Genomic DNA, 27812 nt, shown 5'->3' on the forward strand with positions numbered 1-27812 from the left:
GCCATCATGTGAGTTTTCTTGAAGGGGCAAGCACCTCAAGTATGCTTCCCCACAGACCCCAACCCTCAAATATAATTTCAGATCACCATTGCTAAAATAGCTCAAAACAAGCGTTTACCCTAACCAGCAGTTCTACAATGTGCGTGTGACCATCAGCTGCTGCCATATGCAATGGGGTTCTGTCCACTTTGGTACGGGCATCTCTGCTGACACCAGCACGCAGAAGAACTTCAGCAGTGGAATAGTGTCCATACTGAGCTGCCAGGTGAAGAGGAGAAGTCCCCAGCTGGAATCAAAAAGAAAAGAGCACGTAAACGCACTACAATAGCACTGCTGTATCAGGATCTGGCACAAAAACCGCCAACATCAAGACAGATAGGAGCATATTGTACTCCACATAGTCCTGCTGGTGCAGCCACTCGGAAACAATCACTCGCTATTATGCACATTTTAGAGGGACCAGAATGCTCAGAAATTGCATTCAACGCTCAATTGAGAACCATAAAAACCAATGGGATCACAATGCCATTTATGGTAATTGTGCTGCAAACATGGTTATAGAAAGTTAAAAAGTGACACAGCATGAGTTGGTCTAACTATATGTAAATGCAGGTAAACCATGCTCTCTCCAAAGGATTCAGATAAATAATTATAAATGTTAATCAGACAGTGGCCAAAGTATTAACTAATAGTGACGTGATGCCAAAAGGAAAGGCTGTCAGATGCTAAGAAAGGTTTAGAATTGTCCTTCTGTAATCTCATAATAACCCCCCTCGTAGTCTAGAGATAATTTAAGATGCTAGTTTAACAGTGGTGCAGCAGTTCCTGCAGTACGACGTGTATTCCTAAATATAACAAGGTAGGTCTAAAAGCAGCAACGGGTACTTGGATAACCATCATCGTCGAGCACTGGGTTCTTTTTTTTTTTTTTTTTAAACCACAACACTTTCTGTAGCCGTTTAAGAATGGGGGTACTGTAACAAAAGCAAGTGGGTCTTTGGTCCACTTTTGCGCTTGGCCATAAAGCAAAAGCAGGTCTCCGAAGTGAAGCTTGAGAATTCTACCCTATATCCAGTGCCACTCGAATTATGCGGCAGAGGGCCAAATTATACGGTAGTGTTGAGTAAATTATGCAGCAAGAAAAAGCAAATTAAGCTGCTTAATACAGCACATTTTGCATTAGCATTACTTCATTTTTTGTCACTTTTATACTTGTTACTCACTGCCTGGGCATTGGTTGCACCTCATTAATACCAATTTCATTTCCAAATACAGCAATAAGCAACAGAAAAGAAATCAATCAACTTTTGCAAAGGGGCCTTCCACTGCACCACAAAAACGTGTCACCATTTTTAGTAACTGTTGAACCTTTTAAGCTAGCAGTGAATTTGATTTTTTTGTTCAAAGCTGCAGATTATGCAGCAGATCATGGATTATGTAGCAAATCAATATTTATATGTTATACGTTGCAGATGCACCAGCGCAAAATTCCAGTGGCCCCTGCCTATATCCCAAAGTTAGCAAACCGAGAAAGAGGGGGAAACAGCTTCATTAACTGAGCGCAAGTCTCATACCTTGAATCGGTCTCACTTTCTGAACGTGTGGTGTGCGACGTCCTGAAGCATAGTCTCACTCATGGTGATAGTTACACACATTGGTGAAGGGTCTCTTGTATGTGGTGAAATTTCAAGCCTAGGAGCACTCCTCACTTTTTAGTCCAGATTTTCACCTTTTGATGTACAGGCGCATTAAGGGCCTGATTTAGATCTTGGCAGTAATGGTTCCATCGTCGACTTTTCGACTGAAAACCCATCTGCCACCGCGACGGTCCTCCAGCCATATTTAGACGTTGGCAGTTCCATAGACAAAACTTGCATTAGTCCTGCCATCTCTGCCAAAGAAATAATGCCCACATTGTCAGCACAACAGGGAAAAGTGGCTGAAGGCAGGGTCCCAGACACTTTTCCGCCTGTGCAGATTTCGATGTGCCCTTACCTACACTGCGGTCCGACCTCCATTTTGAGTTAAAAGTTGGGGTGGGGTGAAAATTCACCTTTTTTCCCGTAATCCACCGAGTCTACGAATGGACACAACTAGACAACACCTGCTGTCACTACTGCCACCAACCCACGGAGAAAATCTGCCCCTCCCACCCCCTGATTACTGCCGGACTTGAAGGTCGGGACGCTGCATTGCCAGGGTGTGTTGGGTGGGCACTGCACAAGAGGTCGGGACCACTGCAGGCATATACATGTAACTAATTTTTTTCAAATCTCTGTGACATGCATATGTCGGGGACACAATTGTGTCACACATGGCTGGGGACCCAGGCATAACACGCCTATCACCCCCATACACAACTTTCATTGTGGTTCATCATTCATTGCAAAATGAATGCTGGCACCACAATAATAATTCACTCACACTGGACAACGGTGTCCATGTTTGCGCATTGCAAGGGGTAGGTTTTTGCTACCTGTTGTGTATGTGTGTCTGTACATGTAATATGTGTGCGGATTGACTGAGGTGGTGAAGCTGGAGTGGGTGGTGTGGTTGTGTCTGTATGTGTCACTTGCATGTGACATCAATGTTGTGTATGTTGTGTTGCCATGTGACACGTTTCGGTGAGCTGTTGTGCGGCCACGTCACGATGTGTGTAGTTGTGTTGTTTGCTGTGGTTGTGTCGTATGTGGGTGCAGTGTCAATGGTGTGTGTATTCTGTGTCATGGAAGTCACAAATGAAACTGGTACGGAGGCAAAACATTTGCTCAAACTATATTAATGTGCATAAAAATATGAAAATATTGAGATAATACTACAACCGAAAGTCTCATTATGCTGCATAATTTGCCTCTGGTTGTAGCACAATTAAATTGACCCAAACACACAATTTGGTCCTTCACTTTTAGGTTATAGCAGTTTCTGACCTTAGGCAAGGCCGGCGGGTAAAGCGAACAAAAATCACCAGCCCATGGAAATGGCAGAGACATTGCAAAAAAATTACTCCAGGGCTTTTCGGCAATGCTAGGGCAGACAAAATATTTTATACCTAACCTTTGTCCTGTATTTTAAACAAGAATGACAGGCAGACGACAGCGGGAAAAGTCTTTTGACTTATTATTCACTGGCTTTCACACTTTCTTTTGCTCCCCCCCCCTTCTCCAAAATCCCCAAGTTCATAAACAGAGAGGAAGGGGGAAGTAGCTACTGCACACATGCACGTTTTAATGCTCAGTGTCTGCGATTAATTTTTCTTTCTTTACTTTAATCTGCAGATCAAGAACAAAAAACTAAACATAAAACCAATACATACGCTTTCACGCCAAACTTAACCAAACACAAAAACGTCTCCAAATGGTGTATAGGCAGTGGAAGGTTATATTTGCAAAGTTTCATCTCATGGTTTCATGAGTTGTGCACGCAACATTTTCTGTGGGGAAGGGCTATGTCCTGTACGAAAACCTCATGTTAACGTGCCAAATTTATGGAGTTTCCGTTTTTTTATACCTTTTGGCTTGTTTGACCAATATGGTCTGACTTGACAGATCACCTGCTGCCAGACAATTATGTGACAATCACCAGCAGAGAGGCTTTGGCTCCACCTATATGTTGGGAGTGAGGAATTCATATTCTGATGGACAGAAGTTGCGTGCTTCCACAAAAAAGTGCTTACCCTGCACACACCTTTGATCATTTTGTTGATTTATTCAGCTGCCTATGGTAGAACTCTTAGGGACACACACACAACACTGTAATTCTATTTTAAGGAGTGATCTCTGTACTTCTGTAATAATGTAGTATGTGCAAAAATGCAATAACAGAAAAAAAATATTTGCACTAATCTGTATTTTTTGGGTGCAGCACTGGTATTTTTCTTTATGTGCAGATTGCCAGTGAGTTAACAGATTAATATATTTCAGTCATATCAAGTAAAAAAAAATATATATATGGGTTTCCTCTCTATTCTCATTAGTTTTTTGGGTACACTCAAACCAAACACAAGATTTACCCAGTCAGTAGTGAAGGGAGCACCATTTGCCATTAAGCTCCGCACTTCATCATCCTGTCCTTTGCGCGCTGCTTCCAGCAACCGCTTCCCCAGGTCCACCAGCGACATCTGTAGATAAACACATTAAATATGATAAAAATAATTCATAACCACAGCAGTACAGGACACATTGAGATCCTAAGAAATGTTATTGTATTTCACAAGTTACCCTGTTGGGTCCATGTTAGGAGTCACTTTGCCACTGTCTTCACTTGCAGCATTAAGAAGACTGATAAGTCAAACTGTACCACTATATTGCTTTCTCTGTGTAAAGGCACACAACGCTGCCCAACGACGCCGGTCGTTCGAGAGATAAATGAAAATTGGACTGTATTGTGGTATCTCAGCCATACTAATCCTTCATATGGTTTTGGAACAAGCAATATCAACAAAAACACCTTAACTCCTGCACATGGGCAAGCCACCTGAAAACTTCTCATTGGTCATCCACTTGTGTAACCTAGCAGAACAGTATGCAGGTCTTGTGGGTCTAGGAATTTGCACTGATCTATGACATCCCCAAATAGCCTAATACCTTAATTACGGATGGTGGGAGGCGAAATCCTTGTAGTGCCTTCATTATACAATCTCAGACTTATTCAACTAGGAGACCTTAATTGAAGGACTTTATTCAGGAAAGGGTGCCGTTCACCATAACCAAGCTGTTTTGATTCCGACAGACATTTAGGAAGAGACATAAAAGATTCTCTAAAATGTTTCAGCAAACCATAATTGGTAGGCTCACAGTAAGGCTATATGCTCACTGTGGTATTGGAGCAGCGTTTTTATGCTAAGATCCAGTTTTGAAATAGTTCTATAAACATATCCCTCACCGACAATCATTTATTGCCACATACCCCATTTTCTTTTGCTTCTCTACATTCCTACAAGAACTTTTTTCTACAGGACGTAATTCTGCTCACTTCTTTGGAGGGTCTTTTATCACTTTTCATATATCATACACAATACTAAGATTAAATATAAACAATAAAGCTTCACATTTCTGATTTCGTTTTTACACAAATAGTGGCATAACATATATAGCGCAAAGGCAAAGATGAAACTGTTTTGTTAAGTCTAACAAGTTAAAATACACACATAGATAACAAGCATAGGCAAAGCTAATAGGTCTGCCCTATGAAAGAGCTATCGGCTTTGTCAATACGATTTAGCCATGTTGTACTCCAGGTTGGCAGCTATTCAGAATGGCAAAAGTGGAAAGGAATGGAAAGTGGAGTGTCGTAAAGTAGAGTGGGGTGTTATGGAGTGGCGTAGAGAGGCTTGGAGCAGTGTAGAGTTGAGTAGCGTGGAGTGGAGTGGAATAGAGTGGAATAGAGTGAAAGGGTGTACAGTGTTGTAGAGTGGAGTGTCAAAGAAGAGTGGAGTGGCATAGTGTTGTTGAATGGTATAAAGCAGACTGGAGTGGCGTAAAGGGAGCTGAGTAGAGTGGCGTAGAGCTGAGCAGATTGTTGTGGAGTGGCACAAAGTGGAGTAGTGTAGTAGAGTGGAGAACAGTGTCAGAGTGGAGTGGCGCAGAGTGTCAGTGTAGAGTGGAGTACTGGCGTAGAGTGGAGTAGGGTAGAGTAGTGTGTCATAGAATATAGTGGAGACAAGTGGCTTGAAGTGGCATACTGGGAGTTGCGTGGAGCATCAGAGTGGATTAGTGTTGTAGAGTGGCATAGAGTGGAGTACAGTGAAGTGGCATAGTGTGTCAGAGTGAAGTAGAGTTTTTGAAGTAAAGAGTTAAAGTGGAACAGTGTGTCCTAGAGTGAAATGGCAAAGTAAACTAGTGCAGAATAGATTGGCTTAGAGTGAACTGGTTTGAGTAAAGTTATGTAGAGTGCACTGGCGTAAAGTGAAGTGGCGTAAAGTGAAGTGGCGTACAGTAAGTACAGTGGCAGAGTAGTGGTGCAGTGCAGAGTAGAGTGCAATGGTGAAGAGTGTAGTGACACAGGGTGGAGTACAGTGGTGCAGAGTGCAGTAAGGTAGAGTAGATTGTTTCAGAGTAGAGTGAAGTTGTGCAGAGTTTTACATAGCATAAATATTACTTATCTAGCTAAAATCAAATTTGTCATCCGCGTCATACATGGTGTGCTATTTAAGTGTTATGTTACAGCCTCGTAAATAGAGAGTAATCTGCATTACCTTTTCCTATAAACGCTCTCACTATGAAGTCAGCCAAAAGCAAACTAAACACCCAGCTCCCTCGAAGACACAACTTGACATTTGACCTCTGTTTTTGAATGCCCAACAAATGTGACAAGATAAAAAGATTTAAAAGCCTGTTTACAGAAATTGAGCTGTGGAAGAATACAGTAAACATGGTTTGCACAACAGGAGGGACAAACAAACTGGAGAGCCTAAAGCAAACAAAGCCAGCAAATAGAAAGCCACAAAATGTGAGTTACAAACCACAAAGCCAACGGTAATCAACAGGCAGAATAGAATGCATGTGAACAGAACAGTTGATAATCGTACCAAAAGTATTCAGAGAGATAAAAACCATAGGAAAAAAAATGAATTAGACTACCCAATGCACAACGGATGTTCACTCAGGCGCAGCCATGTACGTTTGCCACTAATTGCGTAAAAATAACTCGTTTTGTAATCACACACATCCACAGCCTTTTTGCCAAATTTTTGACAGGTAATCTTGGGGTATTTCTGAACCACAATACTGGTCCTATTTAAAACTAATAGCATAGAAAATAGTCTCTCTTGTACATAAAGGGCCCCCTTATGGAATGTATGTGCCCACTACCTTCAAATACTTTGACTTTAAAGCATGTACCTTGCACCATAACTAAATAACAGAACTCCGAGGACAAGTCAGAGTAAGAAAATCAAAGAATGACATTTTTAGAACAGTCTGTAGAAGAGTGATAGTTCATGGAATGAGCAGGTCATGTTATACCAGCTGAATGTCTTTCCATACCTGGCTTTCCTGGGCATGCAGGTCTACTGGTTGGCTGGAAGAGATGTTAGGACTTTGGAAGGGTGAAGAAGTTGTAACTTGAGTAAGATATCCAGTGTTCAGTCAATTCCGCTTAGAGCATCCAACCCATTCTGCATCTGCATGTAAATAAGATCAAAGAACACAAATAGGTGCATTAATATCTATTCAACTGGCCTGGCTGCAAGTCAACATTCAGAAAACAAGGTACTTTGTTTTTTAAATGCCTTTTCTGATGAATACTCAATCTAAGCAGAAACGTAAAATCTAGAAGTATCACCAGGACACTTCTAGGTAGGTTTTGATAGTTACATATTAGTGAAGTGTCCCCCAAACCTTTGCCCCTGCAAACTTTTCCGACTCTGCAAGAGGGTTCAACCAATTCATAAAATGGTGGCATGTGACCATAAATCCGCTATCTGGGTCAAGTTATGTTGGTTTTAACTAATTACCTCTGCTCTGGAGTTCACAAGAAGAACATGTATCAAATTGACACAATTCTAAATGTTACTGAGGACTGAAAACAATACAAGAGGTAGAGGTAAAACAAATCTGTTTAAAGAGCAATTTAGTTTGTTTTCAAATAGATATTGTATCTTATAACTGCTCCTTCTTCATCTACTGGAAACTCTCTAAACAATGCCTCTAATTTGGGCAGGGTGCAAGAAAGCATCAACAAAAACAATGAAATTCAGAATCAAGTATTGAGTATTGATATCAAAGTGAAGGAATTCAGAGTCCTTCAATAATGCTTGGAAGATGTATGCAAAGCTAGTGACACTCCTGGCAATGCCAAGGACTAATATCTCCAGCAAGACCACCACAGTGTTGCCTATCATTTAGTCTAGTGGGACAAATATCTTGTGGTGGGTAATTACAGGTATACAACTACAATCAATCTTGAAATGATTTTACTTAGTCGCTGCTCGATCTGTTTTGCTCCAGAGAAAAATCACACAGTCTTCACCCTCTCCACATACAATAATCAAAATTTAATATCCATTGAGGATTGAAGCTCTGTGACCTATCCACAACCTTCGAAGAATAAATAGGGCAGAACAAATCCAACGGGCAGCTTCACATCAGATTAAACTAGGGCAAATCTTTGTAAGAAAGGTGGTCACAATTTCAACAATACCTTTCCACGAAAGAGAAGAACTGCAGAGAGAAAATTGACACAAACATTCACAGTCTACCTCCAGCGATTTTAGCAATTAGGAATTTATTTTGCCGTGTAAAATGCCTTGAAAGCCAAGAAAGGGCTAGCCCACCAGAAACTCAATACTAACACCAAAACTATAAGAGAAAGTCATGAACGAGGATGTTTTCAGAATAAGAAATAAAGGAAATCTCAAATGTTGAACTTGGTACATTCTAAATTTCCCTCAGCAAATAGCTTCTAAATAGTGTTTGACTCCCTGCTACTTAAGTCTATCCCTAGGCAGACACTTAGACTGTGGACTTCCCCACTGAAGGGGATCTTATCCATTTTGGTAGGTTGAGAAGGATTCTGGCAGCCGAGTTCTGAATGGTCTGTAGCCTTCTGGGGAGTTTTTTTGTTGACCCCAGGAAAGAGCGTGTTCCCGTAGTTCAGCTTGCTTGTGACGAAGGTGTGCATTGATGGTCTTACAGGTGCTGATTAGGAGCTATTTGAAAATCTAATTCAGTACCTACAAGGTAAGGAAGTTTAGGGTGGGGGCGGCATCAATACTGAGGTTCTTGGTGTGGGTGACAGTCCTACCTCTTCTGGGCACCAGATAGAGTCCCAAGGTGAAGTGCTCATTCCAAAGATCATGATTTTGATCTTGGTGTTCAGCTTCAGACAGTATGTCTTCATCCAGTTTCAGTCATGCAGGCATTAAACTTCATCCAGGTACTAGGCGTCTCGCCCATGAAGAAGAGAATTAGATGGGCGTCCATGGCATAGGAGAGGATGTGGATGTCATGAGAGCGGAAGATGCTGGCTAGAGGGATCATATATGGTGTTGAATAGGGTCAGGCTCAGGGAGGATCCTTGTAGAACTCCACAGATGATATAATTTGATGTCAAAGTTGTACGGTGCCTGACTGACTTCTTCCAGTCAGAAAGGAACAGATCCACCTGAGGGTATGTCCTTGTATTCCGAAATTTTATAGGTGTTGGATGGGGTGGGAGACCGCAGTGGAGAGTGTGTCAAACGCAGAGAAGAGGTCCAGAAAGATGAAGGCTGCTTTGTCTCATCTGATCAGAGTTATGAGGATGTTAACCGTGGCAGCGATGAGTGCAGTTTCAGTGCTGTGGTTGGGTCTGAAACCAGACTGACTGCTGTCAAGGAGTTGATGGTCGTTGAGGTAGTCGGTGAGGCGCTTGTTGACAATTTTCTGTAAGACCATTGACAGGTGCAGTAGTTGGCGAGTATTGAAGGGTCCGAAGAGGGTTTCTTAAGCAATGGAAGGCCTGTTGTGTGTTTACAAGCATCTGGTAAGGTCATAGAATGGGTGGAGGCATTCAGAATGGGTGTGAGCATGGTACTAATGGGTTGCAGTCCTCTGACGTAGGCACGGTGGAAGCAGGGATCTGATGTGGCCCCCAAGTCGATGGGCTTCATGGACTCTGTGGTTAGCACTGGTTCTTGGGATAAGACTGGAAAGCTTTGGAGGTCTGTCTGGTCCAGTTGCGGGTTGAAGTTTCTATAAAGGGTGGTGATTCGGTTTCTGAAGAACTGAGAGATTGTTGCAGAAGGCATGCAAGGGGATGATCGAGTTGGAGGTGGCTGCTGTTGAGATGAAATCCTTCACAATGGCAAATATTTCTGTTTCTGCTGGTACTACCATCAATGCAGTCCTCCAGAGCAGTGCTTTTGGTGGTCTGGATCATTTGGTAATAACATCTCAGGGTGCATTTTCTTGACTCATGCTCCATTTGCACTTTAGTTGTCTGCAGTGATATTTCATCATTCAAAGTTCCTCTCCGCACCACCTGGTCTGAGGTCTAGAGCTTGTTGTATTGCTGTGTGCTCTTCCTACAACATTTGTCAAAATTAGGCTCATTTTAGGCGGTAGACACACCAAGATTACAGTTAAAATGAAATAAAAGAAACACATCCACCTACAATGTGAGCAGATGGAAAAAGTAAAACCCAATTCTATAAAAAGCTGAACTTGTGAACATATTTCCATGAAAAAAGATCCTCTTAGTGGCACTTCTACAACAAAATGGTGGCGAGTTCTCAAACAATTAATGCTGCCACGTGCTCCTTCGTTAAGGCTCTTTGAAAACAGGAAATGGAATAAAAGTTAGGACAGGATGTTCAATTCAGTGCTAGCTGCAGAGCACAGGAAATAATAAGAATGAACAAATCAATACTGTGGATGATAGCATGCGGGAACAGAGCAGCAGTTCCACTAAGTTTATTGTTTATGTTAGTCAGTAAACTAAACATGTTCAATGATCAAACTACACCACTGGCAAAAAGAGCTTAAAAAGATGGTTGCATTATTATCTGAAACAAGGGGATGGATTTTTAACCAGACGATTCCAGCTGACTGTACCAAACGTCTCCATTACCCAATCCAGTACACACTAGTAATAGTCAATAACCCTTGTGGGTAATGGACATTACCATATTACGATTCTCTCTGCATTGATCACCTATATAAAAGTTTGTAGTTGATATTTCATCAGTTTTACTATAAGTGAATTGCCCAGTTACAAGAAAATAATTTTCTTTTTGATCTTACTGTTTTCTCGTGCGACATTAACAATCATTCTTGGAGGGGAGCTGCATCTGAGAAATAATCAGGCAAAAAAAACTAAAGGAACAAAAGATTTCAATTCATGCTGAAAACATGATGTGTACCTCCAAGAGCACCTTCTTCGTTATTATGTATGTTTTAGAATAATAGTAATGTATTTGAACCAACTGTTAAACTGTGAAGCAGATGTTAATATCCATATAACCTTCTTATTTTTGCCTTTCCCTGATGGGAAGCCAAAAGGTCAGCTGAATGACGTACCCCATGATAGTAATGTTTTGTAAGATGGGTCCGCTCCACCTCTTTACCTGGACAGATCTTAGTAAAGTGTGGAGAAGGCTAAAGTTAGCACTTTTAAATAAATACAAATTGTGCACAGAAACATCACAGATGGTTGGACTGCTCCTATAAAATCATTTCGAAAATGTATTGACACATCCAAACAGCAGTCACAGCTATCAACTAACAAGTACAACCACAGAAGGGTAACTTATCTGCTAACCATGCACCTAGAGTTTTGCTCAAATTCATCAATGACATGCATTCCTCACAATCCACGTCCCCTGAATCAGGTTTATCAAACCATTTTCTATGTTAGAAATGTTGCTTATTAACTCTTTGCAAGCACTACGGTGCCTAAATAAAGGTGGGGAGGGAGAGGAAAATGTGACAAAGAACAGGAGAGCAAATATGCATGCTCCAATTGATCAACTGTACAAAAGTGGTAACCCACTTTCAGTGAGAAATCAAGTACATGTAATATGGCTACAGACCAAACACCAAGAAAAACCACACTAAGGAACACTACTCCAACCTGTCAAAAAATCAGAACAGTAGTCACATTGTGAGAGCACTAATTGTTTGTGGCTTCGGAAATGCTACTCTTGGGGAAAAGGCAGACTGCTTGGGGCACATTCCTACCACTGGGCATTAGGCCCAGCTGTTTGTAACAGCATAAAACCTCACATGTGGCTCCTTTACAATCTTTTACAGCGGGGATTTCCAGATTATTTTCACTGGACCACAGTGAGATACAACCCTACAATAGTTTTCCAAGCTGTCTGGGCCCGTTCATAGTTTCATAACTCCATGTACATCAAACCTTGCATGAATTCGTTTTAGTATTAAGAAATCCAGGATGTAACTAGCATGCACTGTATACCATATTAATAACTCAATTGAAGAATGGCTAGGGAAAGGCAGAGTAAGTATATTGCATAGTTATGTGGCCTTAAGTACCCTTAATGCTGTGGAGAGTTCAACAGACTGAATGCCTGGACAGAGTGAGCCTGTCCTCTTGTTTGATTTTGTGAAGTGGATGCTGAAGAACTGCCTGGACAATACAGACTCAAAGCTCGAGAGGACAAGCAATGGTTAAAACCATAGCCATCCTAGACATTTTGAAGATTTCAAGTGAAGTTAAAACGGTTTCCTTATACCTAGGTGTGCAGGGACAGAGTGAATATAATTGACTTTAGGTAATTTGTACAGATTTGATTAAAGAAATGTGTGTGTGGGGGTGCCCAAAACATCTAAGAAAAGATGGTTTAAAAAAAAAAAAAAATTTACACAAATAACGATGCACAAAGGAGTGAACACATATGAAAATAAGTTCCACTGATATGGGCGGCCCAAAGGCAATCTTCGCTGCTCACAAGTCTCTAAAAAGCAACCACCAGGATCTTCTGATGACACGGCATGCCAAACAAATCGGAGTTTGACTATGCAAGCACTTAAGCCAAGGTACAAAGTCTAAGTGAATCTGGTCTGACCTACATCAAGCGATTGTCTCAAAACACAAAGGACTACCCTCTTCGGAAAGGTGAAAAATTGGCAGGTCATCAGCATGATCTCTTAGGGCAGATGAACTGATAATCATGCAGGCCACACAGTAAGAGTAGCCAAATCACATGCTCACAATGGATCCTCCCCGTTAGCCACTCTTCCCCAGTTATTAGGAAGGATCCCATAAAATGTTTTAATGGGAAACGTTTCATCAATGAGACAATTCTAGCCCTTTCAGAAACGTCAGTGACCGAGTACTTTAACTACTGCTTTTATTAGGATCTCAAAATTAAAGAAGCAGTTGCAAAGAAAATGAGTCTGGCACTGGGTCCAAGTCTTTTCGCTTAGACAGACTAGGTTTTATTTACTTACAATTATAACCATAAAAAGAGCATAACAACATAATACGTACATTTCAAAAGGACAAGGCAATATACGCTGCCGGGCCCACAACAATTAAAAAAAAGATTTAAAAAAAGAAAGAAAAAATAAATAAATAAACACACAACACATTGGCTAAAAGCAAAACGATTTTTCGGTCTTAAAAAAAATACATTTTGCTATGGTAGCACGAAATGGAACTACTTTACTACCTTATAGGTTGATGTGTTCCGTGTGACAGGGAAAAAATGCTTTCACTCACTGTGAAGTTGGCCACTGGCTAAAGTGGACTAAACAAACGTCAGGTGGTGCAATATGTGAATAACGCAACAAATTACTGGTTGAAGAGGGCTGGCTGAAAGTCCTGTTAAACAACTATATTATACAGGGAGTGCAGAATTATTAGGCAAGTTGTATTTTTGAGGATTAATTTTATTATTGAACAACAACCATGTTCTCAATGAACCCAAAAAACTCATTAATATCAAAGCTGAATATTTTTGGAAGTAGTTTTTAGTTTGTTTTTAGTTTTAGCTATGTTAGGGGGATATCTGTGTGTGCAGGTGACTATTACTGTGCATAATTATTAGGCAACTTAACAAAAAAATATATATACCCATTTCAATTATTTATTATTACCAGTGAAACCAATATAACATCTCAACATTCACAAATATACATTTCTGACATTCAAAAACAAAACAAAAACAAATCAGTGACCAATATAGCCACCTTTCTTTGCAAGGACACTCAAAAGCCTGCCATCCATGGATTCTGTCAGTGTTTTGATCTGTTCACCATCAACATTGCGTGCAGCAGCAACCACAGCCTCCCAGACACTGTTCAGAGAGGTGTACTGTTTTCCCTCCTTGTAAATCTCACATTTGATGATGGACCACAGGTTCTCAATGGGGTTCAGATCAGGTGAACAAGGAGGCCATGTCATTAGATTTCCTTCTTTTATACCTTTTCTTGCCAGCCACGCTGTGGAGTACTTGGATGCGTGTGATGGAGCATTGTCCTGCATGAAAACCATGTTTTTCTTGAAGGATGCAGACTTCTTCCTGTACCACTGCTTGAAGAAGGTGTCTTCCAGGAACTGGCAGTAGGACTGGGAGTTGAGCTTGACTCCATCCTCAACCCGAAAAGGCCCCACAAGCTCATCTTTGATGATACCAGCCCAAACCAGTACTCCACCTCCACCTTGCTGGCGTCTGAGTCGGACTGGAGCTCTCTGCCCTTTACCAATCCAGCCACGGGCCCATCCATCTGGCCCATCAAGACTCACTCTCATTTCATCAGTCCATAAAACCTTAGAAAAATCAGTCTTGAGATATTTCTTGGCCCAGTCTTGATGTTTCAGCTTGTGTGTCTTGTTCAGTGGTGGTCGTCTTTCAGCCTTTCTTACCTTGGCCATGTCTCGGAGTATTGCACACCTTGTGCTTTTGGGCACTCCTGTGATGTTGCAGCTCTGAAATATGGCCAAACTGGTGGCAAGTGGCATCGTGGCAGCTGCACGCTTGACTTTTCTCAGTTCATGGGCAGTTATTTTGCGCCTTGGTTTTTCCACACGCTTCTTGCGACCCTGTTGACTATTTTGAATGAAACGCTTGATTGTTCGATGATCACGCTTCAGAAGCTTTGCAATTTTAAGAGTGCTGCATCCCTCTGCAAGATATCTCACTATTTTTGACTTTTCTGAGCCTGTCAAGTCCTTCTTTTGACCCATTTTGCCAAAGGAAAGGAAGTTGCCTAATAATTATGCACACCTGATATAGGGTGTTGATGTCATTAGACCACACCCCTTCTCATTACAGAGATGCACATCACCTAATATGCTTAATTGGTAGTAGCCTTTCGAGCCTATACAGCTTGGAGTAAGACAACATGCATAAAGAGGATGATGTGGTCAAAATACTCATTTGCCTAATAATTCTGCACTCCCTGTACATATAATTTGAGTAAGAGCAAAAGGTCTTGGGTGGCACCACACAAACATGAAGGATTAAAACACAATGTAGGAATATAGATCCCCATTAACTGGAGTGCTATCTTCCTGCCATTCAAATTACCACAACTCCAGACATAAACTGATGCTAGTCCCTTCACATGCAGATACACTAATGACTCATTGGTCGAGGAGTGGAAGGACAGATGGCACTCCCTCGGTAGGCTTATTACTAGTCTTGGGTGTCAACAAAACAAAGTGATGGAAGAGAGGTACCCTGAGGAACGCCTAAAGAAACCCCAACAGAATATGGCACAGTGGTCCTTTAGTCACACATTAAGCCACACACATTTTTTTTTATAAATAAAACACACACACACACATATATATATACCAAACCACAGCTTGGTTAAATAGCTGCATCTTCAAATGTGTTAATAGGATCTAAATATCTACTGTGTCAAAGGCAGTGTTTAATACCCGGCAGTGCCTGCATGGGTATGATGCTATTGTCTGAAGCAGTAAACAGATCCCCCAGAATGGTCCAAAGAGCAATGTCTCCTCCACGGCCAGAAGACCCATATGGATGTCATCCAATAGCTATTGTTGCTCAACAAAAAATCCAAAGAGAAGTAAAAGTTTTTAAAATAACTTATGAAGTCCATTTTCACCACAGACCAGAGCAATAATCGCCCAAATCAAGAGGGCGGGTCACAGCACTAAACATTAAAAAAAATAAAGACATTGCAGGGGATTCAAACAAGTTAAGAGGAAAACAAAGTTTTTGTCAAGTACAAACTGTTGAAATCAATTTGTATTTGGTCAAAAGCTTTGGTCCGATAAGTCACGATGATCGATGTGTGCCTAGCGGCCCTCCCGTCTGAAAGTTTTAGATGAAAATGCCTAACAATTTATAGAGGGTTGTACTTTTCTCAGATTATCATGGTATGTGTTTAGATGCATCTGGCCTAAAAAGAAATTTTACTTACACGGTATAAGGTATCCCAAAATGTTGCCGTTATCTGTGGGACCAACACATACAAACACGTCTATAAATAAATGCTCCTTCAAAGCATTTGTAAAGGAACAAAAATATATTCATGGTAAAATACGTTATAATAACAATAATGTCCAATAGCTTCTTATTGTAATAATAATCATTTTCATCTCTGCACCGCAATTGTCACTCCATGACTGCAATCAAGAGACTGCTGCCACAAAACGGTGTAGGGGAGAGTGGGAGGAAGGAGGAGAAATGTGTATCATATAGAAATATAAACCCATTCTGACAACTGCACAAACAGTAAATTACATCTTATGCAAATAATTTTCTTCCTCATGCTGTGTGCAGGGTCCTCCAATACAGCAGGTATCTACAAGTATTAAACTCGGAATAGATATATGGAGTATACAATGGAAAGCATAAATTACAAGGAAAAGTGCTTCTCGCCTAATGAACAGAGTGTGTGGCAGTACTGTAAGGTAAGACAAATTGGGACATTCAAACTCCACCTCCTCGTGATATTATGACATTAGCAAGCCAAGATAATTTTAAGTCTGCTGGGTATTCTCAATGAGTCGTACGTTCGTCACTGGAACACGGTGTAGATCGTTAAGTCATGACTTTGAATCCTTGCCAGTTCAACTCTACCTTCCACCCTACTGAAGCTCAGTAAATAGACATGAGTGGGTAACAGTAACATCTGGGACGTGAAGGGCCTAGAAGTAGCACAAGTGCGTATGAACCACAGTATCAAAAGTTAGCATTCTTACTATGTTATTAGTTGTGTATTACATTTATTACAATAATCCTTTCCCCTGCACCACAAACATGTAGCTTCCATTAAAAAAAAAACAAATCTGCGGTTTCAACTGATAGAAAACTGCCAGGCAGCTCAGATTCTTGAACCACAATAAGAAAACAAACATTTGCAATGCAATAGGTCCTGCATTTGCTTGAGTTAGAGTATTGGCATTGTATATTCATAACTGGACTTTTCTTGCCAAATAAATTGGTCAACCCGGACTCATAATTTCGCATTTCCTGCCATATAATTCCTGTGGCCCTGCATATGACTAAAGCTCTTCCATTTACCTTCGTCCTCCACCTGCAGCAAAAATTAAATATGTTGCCATTTATCATCTTAAGTTAAATCTACCATGCTAATTCCAATAGAATACCACTTTCACCACCCAACCATCAGAGTTGCTGGCTGGCTAACACAATTCCCCCAAAAAGGCACAAGACAGCCACAAAGGAGAAATAAACTAGAAGGGTCGCCCAAACATTTCAAGAGTGTTCAAACAGTCAGAGTAATAAGGATGCTAAGTTGGCCTGAATCATGGTCATAATTGTAATAAGGAGAGCTTATTAAAACATACAATTATCATATAAACCTTTATCAGATATAAACTTTTGGCATTAGGCTATAATGCTCAAAACATCCCCTAGAGGTCACCATAACAAAAATATCATTTTTAAGAAGCATGGTCATGTAACCATATTGTTAGCCCCAAGAGGGCCTAACCCCCATAAAGAAGCAGGAGCAAGTAATGCAGTGTAATCATATACTTAGCCCTTAGAGGGCGTTTTTAAGGCTAGCAGGCCTACTGCAATGATATTACAAACAACCCCTTTAAAACAAAACTTCTCCCAACTATAAAACAAAAGTTCTAGCCAAGGGAATGCTTAAAAGACACTGAATGGTGGGATGAGTTATTATTTTGGGGTCCTCACTATCACCTAGTGTGGGGACCGAGAGATGAAGTAGACAGAAAAAGCGTTTTGAAGGTAGTCCCATTGACCTAGCCTAGGACCACCACAGGCCGAGTTATGAGCAAAAATGTTTTGTGGAAGTAATGACCTTTAAAGCATCATGTGGGGGTTTTTCGTTCCACCATTATAGTATGTTGACTTCAATGCTCAGAACAGCCCCTAGGGAACCCCAAAATAAAAGCAGGATTTGGAAGAAATATGTTCATGTAACCATACAGTCAGCCCTTAGAGAGCATAGGCACATGAAAATAGAATGAGAGAAAGAAATGCAGTGTTACCATATATTTAGCCCCCTACAGGGCGGAGTGCATTATACATTTTCAAGGCTAGTAGGCCTATTACAATGATATTATAAACAAGGCCCATAAAACATAACTTCTCCCAGCTGTAAAATACAAGTTCCAGCCACGAGAGAGCTTATAAAGATAATGAATGGTGGGTGGTAGGGGTTATAATTTTGGAGTCCCCAGTAACAGTGTGGGGACCCAGAGATGATATAGACAGAAATAGAAATCAATCCAAGAGGTATTTATAAAGCATGGCTTATCAACCAGAGGGTCTCAAGGCGTAGGGGGGGGGGGGTGTAGGGTAGGATGCTGATCATTATAAGACCCAGGTCTTGAGGTCCTTTCTGAACTGGATCAGCGAGGGGGGATTGCTTGAGGTGGAGAGGCAGCACATTCCAGGTCTGCACAGCAAGGTAGGAGAAAGATCTTCCTCCAGCTGAGTTCTTACGGATCCTTGGGATGGAGGCGAAGGCCAGCGGAGCGGAGCTCTCTAGTGGGAGTGTAGAAGGATAGGCAATGTTTTTGAGGTAGGCGGGTCTGATGTTGTGTAGGGCCTTGCACGCGTGTGTGAGGAGCTTGAAGGTGATTCTTTTGTTGACCGGTAGCCAGTGGAGGTCTCTCAGATGTGCGGTGATATGGTTGTGGTGAGGGATGTCCAGGATTAGTCTAGCTGCGGCGTTCTGGATTATCTTGAGTCTTGCTTGGAGTTTCTTGGTAATGCCAGCATAGAGTGTGTTGCTGTAGTCAAGCTTGCTGCTGACTAGTGCCTGGGTGACTGTTCTTCTTGCTGCGATAGGTATCCATCTGAAGATCTTTTGGAGCAGGCAAAGCGTGTGGAAGCATGGTGATGAGGCAGCGTTGATTTGGCGAGCCATTGAGAGCGGGGGGTCGAAGACGATGCTGAGGTTGCGTGAGTGGCTGTGTTATGAGCAAAAACTTTTTTTAAAAGTAATGTCCTGCAAAGCATTATGGGCCAAGTTTCCGTGCCACGAATACTTTAATATGTTGATATGATTGCAATGCTTAGATCAGCCCCTAGACGACACCACAATGAAAATAACACTTGTACGAAACATGATCATGTAACTATATAGTTAGCCCCTGGAGGCATAACCATACAAAATGAAAATACCATTAAATAATACAGTGTAACCATATATTTATTCCCTAGAGGACAAAGTGCTTTACACATTTTCAGGGGTAGCAGGCCTAAAGCAATGATATTACAAATAAGGTGCTTAAAACAAAAGCTGTTCACAGCTATAAAACCAAAGTTCCAGCAACGAGGGCACCTAAAAAGACACTGAATGGTGGGAGGAGTTATCATTTTGGAGGCCCCACTAACCTAGTGTGGTGACCCAGAGAATTTGTAGACAAAGAGAGCATGTCATGCTGAATGTTTTGTAGGTGATCCCATTGTCCTAGGACCACCACAGGGTACCCAAAACATGTGTGTATGAAGACCAGAAACACATAAGTAGTCCACACAATAGTCAACATAAAATATGGCCAGCATAAAAATAAAGCAATCGAAAGCATGCCCACTGCTAGGGTCCCTCCATATGTACAGTTTGTTTTACTATTAACAAACCACACAAAATGAATAGAAACTACAAAATCTAGCTCACCAATTTTCAAAGTATTGCTGTTGAATCACCTGATGTCTCACATTCCAATATGTACAATTACAAGGTGCATCTTTCTTAGTCAGCCTACGTGCTCTCCTAATCACGAGTCCCAAAATTATATAACGCTTGAATGCCTATGAAACAGCACAACATGTATAGCTTCAGTGTCAAGTTAACATGCAACTGGATCTTCCAATCACAGCCCTGCCAACTCATAAACCACTTGTTTCTGCTTATCAATAGAAATAGGAAACAAAGGTAACCTATCTGATTACACGTAGGCAACACAGATTAGGATTGGCCCTCTGGTCACCACTGATTTAGCACACAGACAAACAGAACAAACACTAAAAACTAAACGTTTGTTATATGTCAGTTACACAGACAGGGACTTGCAAAAATATAATAAGAGATTATGTCATGCGACCTCAGACAATCATGGATAGTTTCTACTTTTTTGTTATATAAACTGATTATAGCCACCCTACTACATCCATTGAATACTATTCCCTTTCCACTAAGACATTACTAAATATGCAGGCCAATACCATTAATATGGACAATTAATTTACCTCCTCAATAAAACCTCAACCTTTCTTGAAAGATCTAGCCAACCGTATTAGCGCTTACAACTTGCCAGACACCATCCATACAAGCCACGTGCTTCCTGCACACATCATATTTAACCAAATCTACCTTTCTACGGATCACTTAGCAGACAGCCAGCACAGAACAAATCCTGACATCAGGAAAAACTGCCTCACTTTGGCTTCTACCGCACAAACTCACTTAATGATCATGGATTATCGGCCTAGCCTTAAAAAAAACACAATAGGGGGGGGGAATCACAAACAGAGGTTAACTATCTCTACCGCCTCGGAAACAAACAAAATCTTTACAAGCACCTAAATTTTCCAATCCGTAGCTCAAGTTCCCATGCTCTCACAGTAAAAAGCGTTACACTGTTCACTAGTCTCTCCGACAAGCATAGCAACTGCCTTGAATTTCTTGTCTTCTGGTGTGCACTCAGAGAAGGAGATATTTACAATTTGCAAAATAGGTTGATTTATTATTTTAAAAAACATTCTTGAACTATTGAGGAAAAACGCAAATTTCACCCAAACCTGGGCAGGAGGCAAATGTCCTAACGTATGACTATGGTTAATTCTGCTACATTTTGAGACATGTTAAACATCACCCACATACTATACATCAAGACTGAAACATTGTCAATTTGCATCTCAGCATAATTCCTGCAGTCGCAGCTAACGACAAAACGCAACGAATGCCCCCATGGAATGAATCAAATGATACAACGAACTCAATAGAAAGGCATTTCTGCATTAACTGCACACACGTAGCTCTGTCCATTCAATTTATAGTTTCGTATTTTGCTTTTTTGTGGGCTAGAATGCCCGTTTCCTTCTGCAGACCATTGCTCAGTGTGCATTCTCACTCACAGCATCATCGATTTACCGTAAGAGGCTTTATACAAAGGGGATCTGAATTTACCTAGGGCGTGTCCGACTGACGTGGACGCCATCAAGCACAAAACTCCAAGGACTACATTTTTTGGAGACGGGTAAAAGGGATCTTCAGAGGATTCTGAAGGTTGCTAAAAAAAATTAAAAAAATAACATTTGGAGTAAAGGGTACTGCGGAGCGGTTTTGTGTTTGAAGGCATCCCTGCGGTTTGGGGCTATAACCTCATCATATTGATGACAGCGGAGACTTCCACATAATGGGAATACCACCCCACATATCTGTGATGCGTATTTTATGTACAAAACACGCCTGCGTTGTACACGAATCAGGAAGGACTGAGCACTCTTGATCGCCCCAAACTGTGTGCACGTGGGAACTGCGTCAACCGACCCCACTTTAGCGGTCAACAATCCAAAGATGCCACAACTGTCTACTTGTTTAATCTCCAGTGAGACTGCGTATTTTACTGGGGGGTACGGTGAAATGTATTACCGGGCGAGAGGCCGCGCTAAAACATAAGGGGAAACAGATGCCATGTTATGGGCATAAGTGAAAACAACTCCAAGACAGACGCCCCACTTCCAACCGAGAACTGGCATATGTGGAGAACATCACCATGAGAGTGGCGTAGAGCGGCAATAATACGACTATAAAGCATGAGGCACCTTTTTCTTAGAATTGGACTGTACCCTTCCGAATTTAGGACGTTACAGTACTTGCAGGTCACACCGGCACGTACTGAAGTGAGTATATCGCCTACGAGTATGCCGGATGGGGGCGCCTTGGCGCCTTCACTATTCACCCTTCGGACACATAAAAATACAGCCATGCTGTCCGTCCAGGGGAGAGAGGAGCAGCGTTTCACACCGACATACACAGCCAACGACTGACCTCTCCGGTACTCACCCTCTCTGTCCCCGCCACTCTTCTCGCCACCGGTTTTAGAGTTTATTTTTTAAAAATATTATTTATTTCTCCCTCTCAGGAGGTTACAAAATGGCGGCCGCACCGGAAGTGAATGCTCGAAGGCCGTAGACGCTCTAGCTCGGAGGAGAGAGCAGCGAGAGAGGAGATCTGAAGGGGCGTGGCTAAACTTTTAGACAGAGACAAAGGACTAAAACGTGTGCAAGTAGTTTGGGGAAATGATAGCATCGACGCAATATCACGTGATTGAAACGTCACGCAGGGTAAACGCTGTGTTTTCCTCATTTTGTGGTAGCGGAAAAAGGTAGTCATAAAAAGAGTGAAGTAATTTAAAACATTTTTTTTTTGTTGCAGTTTTGTATTGCGCGGTCATGGTCGAAAGGCCTCAGAGCGCTTTACAGCGGTAGTAGGACACGTAGGTTCCAGCGGGTACAGTAATTAAACCCGAGGCATAATTTCAATGAATATCTGGGCTGGAAGTTTGAGGCGCTGGCGCCAAGTATTTCGTTGTGATATCGTATACTGAAATGAAAAATATTGAAACATACTTTCAATTTCTTTATGGTTTGATATTCTGGAACAGCCCGGAGCTGGTAGATGAAATATAATTCGCGTGAAATTGTATAGATTCTTCTTTAGCAATTTTAAGTCAGGGTCGGATGAGAGGATTATGCCTGTCGTCTTTTCCCCCCACTTTACAGTGGTTATCAAGTTCACTTATCTTCTACTATAACAACTACGTTTCCTAAGTTCACAGAGAAATCCCAATGAAATAACGTAACCTCAACAGTTACCATCTCGTGTCTATTATAACGCATTTTGTACTTTCTTCCTCTCCCTTCATTGCTTGGAACATAGTTAAGTTTATCCTTGCTTAATTCCTGTACTGTGATTTTAATGCAGTTTATTTTTCTGTGGCAAGTAGAAACGATAGGCTCCCAACTGGGGAAGTCCCTATCCTCAACCGGAGGGATGACACTAAGTGGTGGTGTGCAATGTCAGTCAGTGGCTCCTCAGTGCTCACAAACCATGCCCATTCTGAATAGGAGTGAAGGCCTCCCTGTAGGCTCCATGCATGCAGTGAATCCCCACTTTAAAGTGCTCTGTGCGCCAACTCCAAGACCCTCCCCAGCTTATGTGACACTGTAAATGCAGTGAGGATGCTCCCGAACAGAGAATCTTTTAATATTGAGCACCGGCGACCGGGGATGCTAAGGGCTACATACTTGGTCTTACTGCCATCACAGAATGGAATTCTTCAAGGATCACAAATACGTGCAGTATTTTGATGGAGTGGAAGAAGAGAACTTCCCAGGAAATTTCAGATCCCACAGGCGTATTAATGGACAGCTCCATATGCTGGTAATAAGACTCTTGAACCTGTTGGCCAAAGGAGTAACCCATAGTTGCAAGGTCAGGATAGTTGTGAGGGATTGGATGGTCATTGGCCTTAGAAGGTGTCTGGAAAATGTGAGGCAAGGCATCTGGAGTGATTCTACAAATTATGTGAATCCTCTACAAATTATGCGAATCCTTTCATAACTTCTCCAGTGGCAGTAGTGCCTGGAAAAACTTGTGAATATGTTGCCCCGGACATCCATCTAATGACAGGGTCTGCCATGACAGGTGAGGCGTTGCAGATGATGATGATGATACATCAGACGAAAAGCCGGGTGGTTATGGACTATAGCGGCCAAGATTTACTCCTTTGGGAGTGACATATAATAAAATGGTTCACTCAGATATGTTAGAAGCGTAGCATCTGTACCATCCGGGATCTTCATACTGGATACTGGAGTAGAAGGTGGCAGACTATGTAGCAGAGAAGATTAGTCAGCCTTTTGATAAAGAGGTCAGAATGAGATTGAGGGCTGAGTGCCCAGGACTCTCTTTGGAGGGTCGTGACCTTGCCAGAGGTTCCAAAAAGAGGCCATTCTCCATAAAGTGCATGAAGAATCCAACAAAAGAAATTGATCACTCATCAAAGGTTTGACAAGATAAATTACTGGATGTGGTGGGTCTGCTTGCAAATATACTTCAGCTGGCAATGGACAGCAAGGCCTTGGGCACAATCAAATGGAGGCATGTCTGTCAACAAATTAAGAGTAAACTAGGATTGTTGTAATGATCAATAACTATAAGATTGATCCATATTGAAGCCATATGTAATTGATTGAAACTAAGTATGGAATAAGATAAAAACTATTTCCATAATTATAAAATATATTTATATTTTGGAGGGGACAATGAAAGTATTTAATAGAACGTATCAAGCACAGAGGAGCCACTGACGTGAGATGGAATCCAAAGTAGTAGTGTTTTTTTTTTTGTATTTTTTACTTATTCTCAGTACCCAAGAAAGTACAAATACAATTCATCAAGTTTAGACAATCATATTACAATGTGTAAAGAAGCATTCACCCTAATCTACATTGCCTCAATACTATTATTACCTATTAGCTAACCATTCACCCAGTATTCCCCATGTGGCTTGCCCCTTTCGTCTCCATCTCTTCCCTTTTCGTTCATACAATGCATGTTCCAACTGATATGTTGCAAGGAGGCGATTTAGCCAACTTTGATAGGGGGTTGTTGATCCAGCCATGCAGAGGAAATACACAGTCAATACACATACATAACAGCAAAGATAAACTTCGAGACAGTTGGCTCAATTAAATCCAAGACCCCGAGTATCACAACCCCAGGGGTTAATTCAACTTCTAGTGTAGCAACATCTTTAATAAACTGCTCAACTTTCTTCCGCAGATTCGCCAGCTTTGTACAAGTGGCAAACATGGATTACATCCGCACCATATAGCTGACATCTTGGGCAATGTATCCCCTCTACCAGGCCCCACTTTTTCAATAAATAGAGAAATAATACGTTTAAGAAAGAGACCCAAGAAAGTGTATAAGAGGATTGACAAGTAGAAGAAGTGTCACTCTTTAATACAATTATATTTTTGTTGTTAATAGCATTGGATTCAGTACTAATGTATGTATGTGCAATATATGTCCTAAAGAAAGTGGGGTAAGCTTGTGATTCCACTGAATTGCTGCATCAACAATCTTTCATCCCCACCCATTCAGTTAAACAGAATTACTGCTCTTAAGTGTTATTAATTTTTGAAATGATGTAAAGAAGTGTTTTATTGTGTATTTTTTAGTATTTATAGTTATGATATGTGATCTATGGTATATTTTTTAATGAAATTTGAAGTTCCAGTGTATTGCAACATATTTTTATATAGTATTTAATTACAGACGCGTTATTTTAATATGCAGTGGATAAACATTAAAGTAAAGGGATTAATTCCTTTTAGAGGGTGTTTTTAGAGCAGAAGGAGAACTATATTTTGTTGCTTAGGCAGACCTATGTCTTCTGAGATAGTGTCCGGATGGGATCACAGGGTAGTGTGTATGTTGGGGAAACCCATCTGTTCTCTCTTAGTGAAACAAGAGAAATTCCTCCTTATAGAAATCGCCCAAAAGCTACATGATTGTGCATTGTCAGAGTTGGGAGATATTGCCTGTGGCAATATATTTGGGGCCCTTTTATTAAAGAACTGGGGAAGTCTGCCGCAACTTTCTCAGCCCTAGATAAGGCTTCAACTTTGATAAAAAAGAAAATGCTGGGAATGTTTTTCCAGGAGTTGGAATAGTTAGGGGCGGCTCCTTCATCTGCCTGTTTCAGCAAGGCCCCTTCTGAGCGCAGGGCAAGAGCAACAATTACTGGCAAGATGGACGTCCCTCAGGAACCAGACTTGCCTTGAGAGTTATTCCATAGACAGGGTCAGCAGAGGAAATTTCAGAGCAGGAGCAAATTCCTTAGTAGGGTACTCCTGTAATGATTATCCATTTATCCCTTCTGAAGTTAGGCAGGTGGTTATGATGGTTTACTGACAAATGAAGGGAAGCCATTACCTGGGTTTTGGAAATGGTACAGGGTTTCCATTAAGAGTTTTATAGGTCCTTGGGAGAAGACTTCTCGACCCATACCACAAAGGTTTTCAAACCTAGAAAGGAACATTATAGACAGAGAAGGGACGGAGCTGGAGAGCAGGGGGTAATTTTCAGATACATGCCAACATTTTGAAACAGGAAAAAGGAAGATAGTGAAAAAAAAGTGAGAGAATTGATCTTCCCCTTGACTAGCATTGAGACAGAGGCACATTTAGATGGAAGACTGTAACATAAAGCTATTTTCTGCTTTTAAAAGTTGTCTCCTTCCTGAGTTTGGTCAGTTAGCATTCACCTTTGCAGGTGGGTACTACATCCCAGGGGATTCCTAAGCATTCTCATATTGGTGGAGCAAAAAGACAAATTATTCTGACACCCAGTAAACCTGAAGGAGTTCAAAGAATGCTGGTGCATCTATCAAGACACCGCAAACCTTGCCTTGAGCCTGCGGTTAGGCCTCACAAAGACAATGTGAACCAACTCCACAATCCATTTCCTGTTGTGTATGTGTGTTAACAAGACACAGAAGAAGGGTGGGGCACGGGGAGGTGGTCCTGGAAAATTCCATAGTGATATTCCTTTAATGTGTAAGCTACTGCACCTTAAAATAAGGAAGAACATCTCAGAAACCAGGAAGTACAGATGCCACCCTGTGTGACCCCACCAAACCCCAAGCATTGCTATCTTTCTGAGGAAGGAGAGGAGCAAGGGTGTATGCGCCTGTTGGGGTATTTGGTGCAGGCTGGAGAACTGAAGGAAGCAGGTTTGTGGAACAAAGGATCTTATGGACACAAATATGACATAGGAGCTTTAGGCATCAGTTCCCACATACACAAAATATGAGGAAAACAAAATTATATTTAGGTATGACAACCTATCTAAAATAAGGAAATAAAAAATAGGTAGCCAATGCAGGAATGCCTTGAACAGCACCCAAACCAGATAACATCAGCATAGTATTCACTGATGTGAATACTCTGCTGTCGTATGGACTCCAGGTACAGTACCTTGGAAAACTATAAGGAAACAAAGACATTGCCAGGAGTCGGGGAGGTGAGGTGTCTCTGGGACGGTGCGGCATTGGTTCCTTACTACTATACCGAAGAGGTGAGGCGTCTGTTCCTTACTGCTAAGCAGGGGAGGTGAGGCTTCGGTTCTTTACGGTTGCAAGGGAGGTGATGCGGTGTCAGTGGCGAGGTGTCAGTTCCTTATGACAATGCGGGGTCGATAAATCCAACAGGTCAAGGCTTAAGGCATTGGTTTCATGGGGTCATGATCACACCACTGGGCCACGGTTGTTGCGGTGGAGTCGAGTGTCATGGACATAGGTGACACAGCACTCGGGACTCTCTGTGTGGCGAGACTTCGGAGGCACTCCAGCACCATCTGGCCTGTGTTGCAGGTAGCTGTAGTTGCACTCGATCAGGGACTACGGCTCTGGTGCAGGCGCCGACGCTGGTTCTGAAGTGCTCTGGAGTCAATGTGTTTATTTTCCTCTTTGTTACCCCAGAGCTCACATCCAAGGACACAGGGACTGGACTTGGCACCAAGTGGCAAGTCAGGACTCTCAGCAGGAGAGCCCAGGTGCTGGCAGGTGAAGTCTTTGATGTCCCTGAGACTTCGTAACAGGAGGCAAGCTCAGTTCACACCGTTCAATAACCATGAAAAGCAGGATGTAGAAAGCCAGGTTCAGTCCTTTCATTCCCAGGACAGAAGCAGCAGACTAGCACAGCAAAGCATCAGGCAGAGTGAGAGTCCCTCCTACAGCATCCAGCTGTTTTTCTTGGCACAATGTCCTCAGATCAGAAGTGTTCTAAATATGTAGGGTCAGAGGTCCAGTACTTATCGTCATTTCTGTTTTTGGGGTAGGCAAACTTCAAAGAGAAGTCTTTGTAGTGCACA

At 41.7% G+C, this 27812-nt stretch overlaps 1 protein-coding gene across 2 annotated transcripts in view; it reads right to left on the reverse strand.

Moving 5' to 3' along the window:
- GABPB2 (GA binding protein transcription factor subunit beta 2) overlaps nt 1–22071 on the reverse strand; it is a 46745-nt gene extending 24674 nt beyond the window's left edge. The window contains exons 1-4 of one of the 2 annotated variants that reach the window (XM_069218498.1): nt 21933–22071; nt 6984–7120; nt 4010–4117; nt 119–286 (exon numbers count right to left, since the gene is read on the reverse strand). In XM_069218498.1, the coding sequence (XP_069074599.1) occupies nt 119–286; nt 4010–4117 (276 nt within the window). In that variant the 5' untranslated portion in view covers nt 6984–7120; nt 21933–22071. The remainder of the gene's footprint in view (nt 1–118; nt 287–4009; nt 4118–6983; nt 7121–21932) is intronic. The other variant, XM_069218499.1, reaches the window with a different exon arrangement.
- Between the last annotated feature and the right edge of the window lie 5741 nt (nt 22072–27812).

This window comes from Pleurodeles waltl, chromosome 12 (assembly GCF_031143425.1).
Source record: "Pleurodeles waltl isolate 20211129_DDA chromosome 12, aPleWal1.hap1.20221129, whole genome shotgun sequence".
In the NCBI taxonomy this organism is placed as follows: Eukaryota; Metazoa; Chordata; class Amphibia; order Caudata; family Salamandridae; genus Pleurodeles; species Pleurodeles waltl.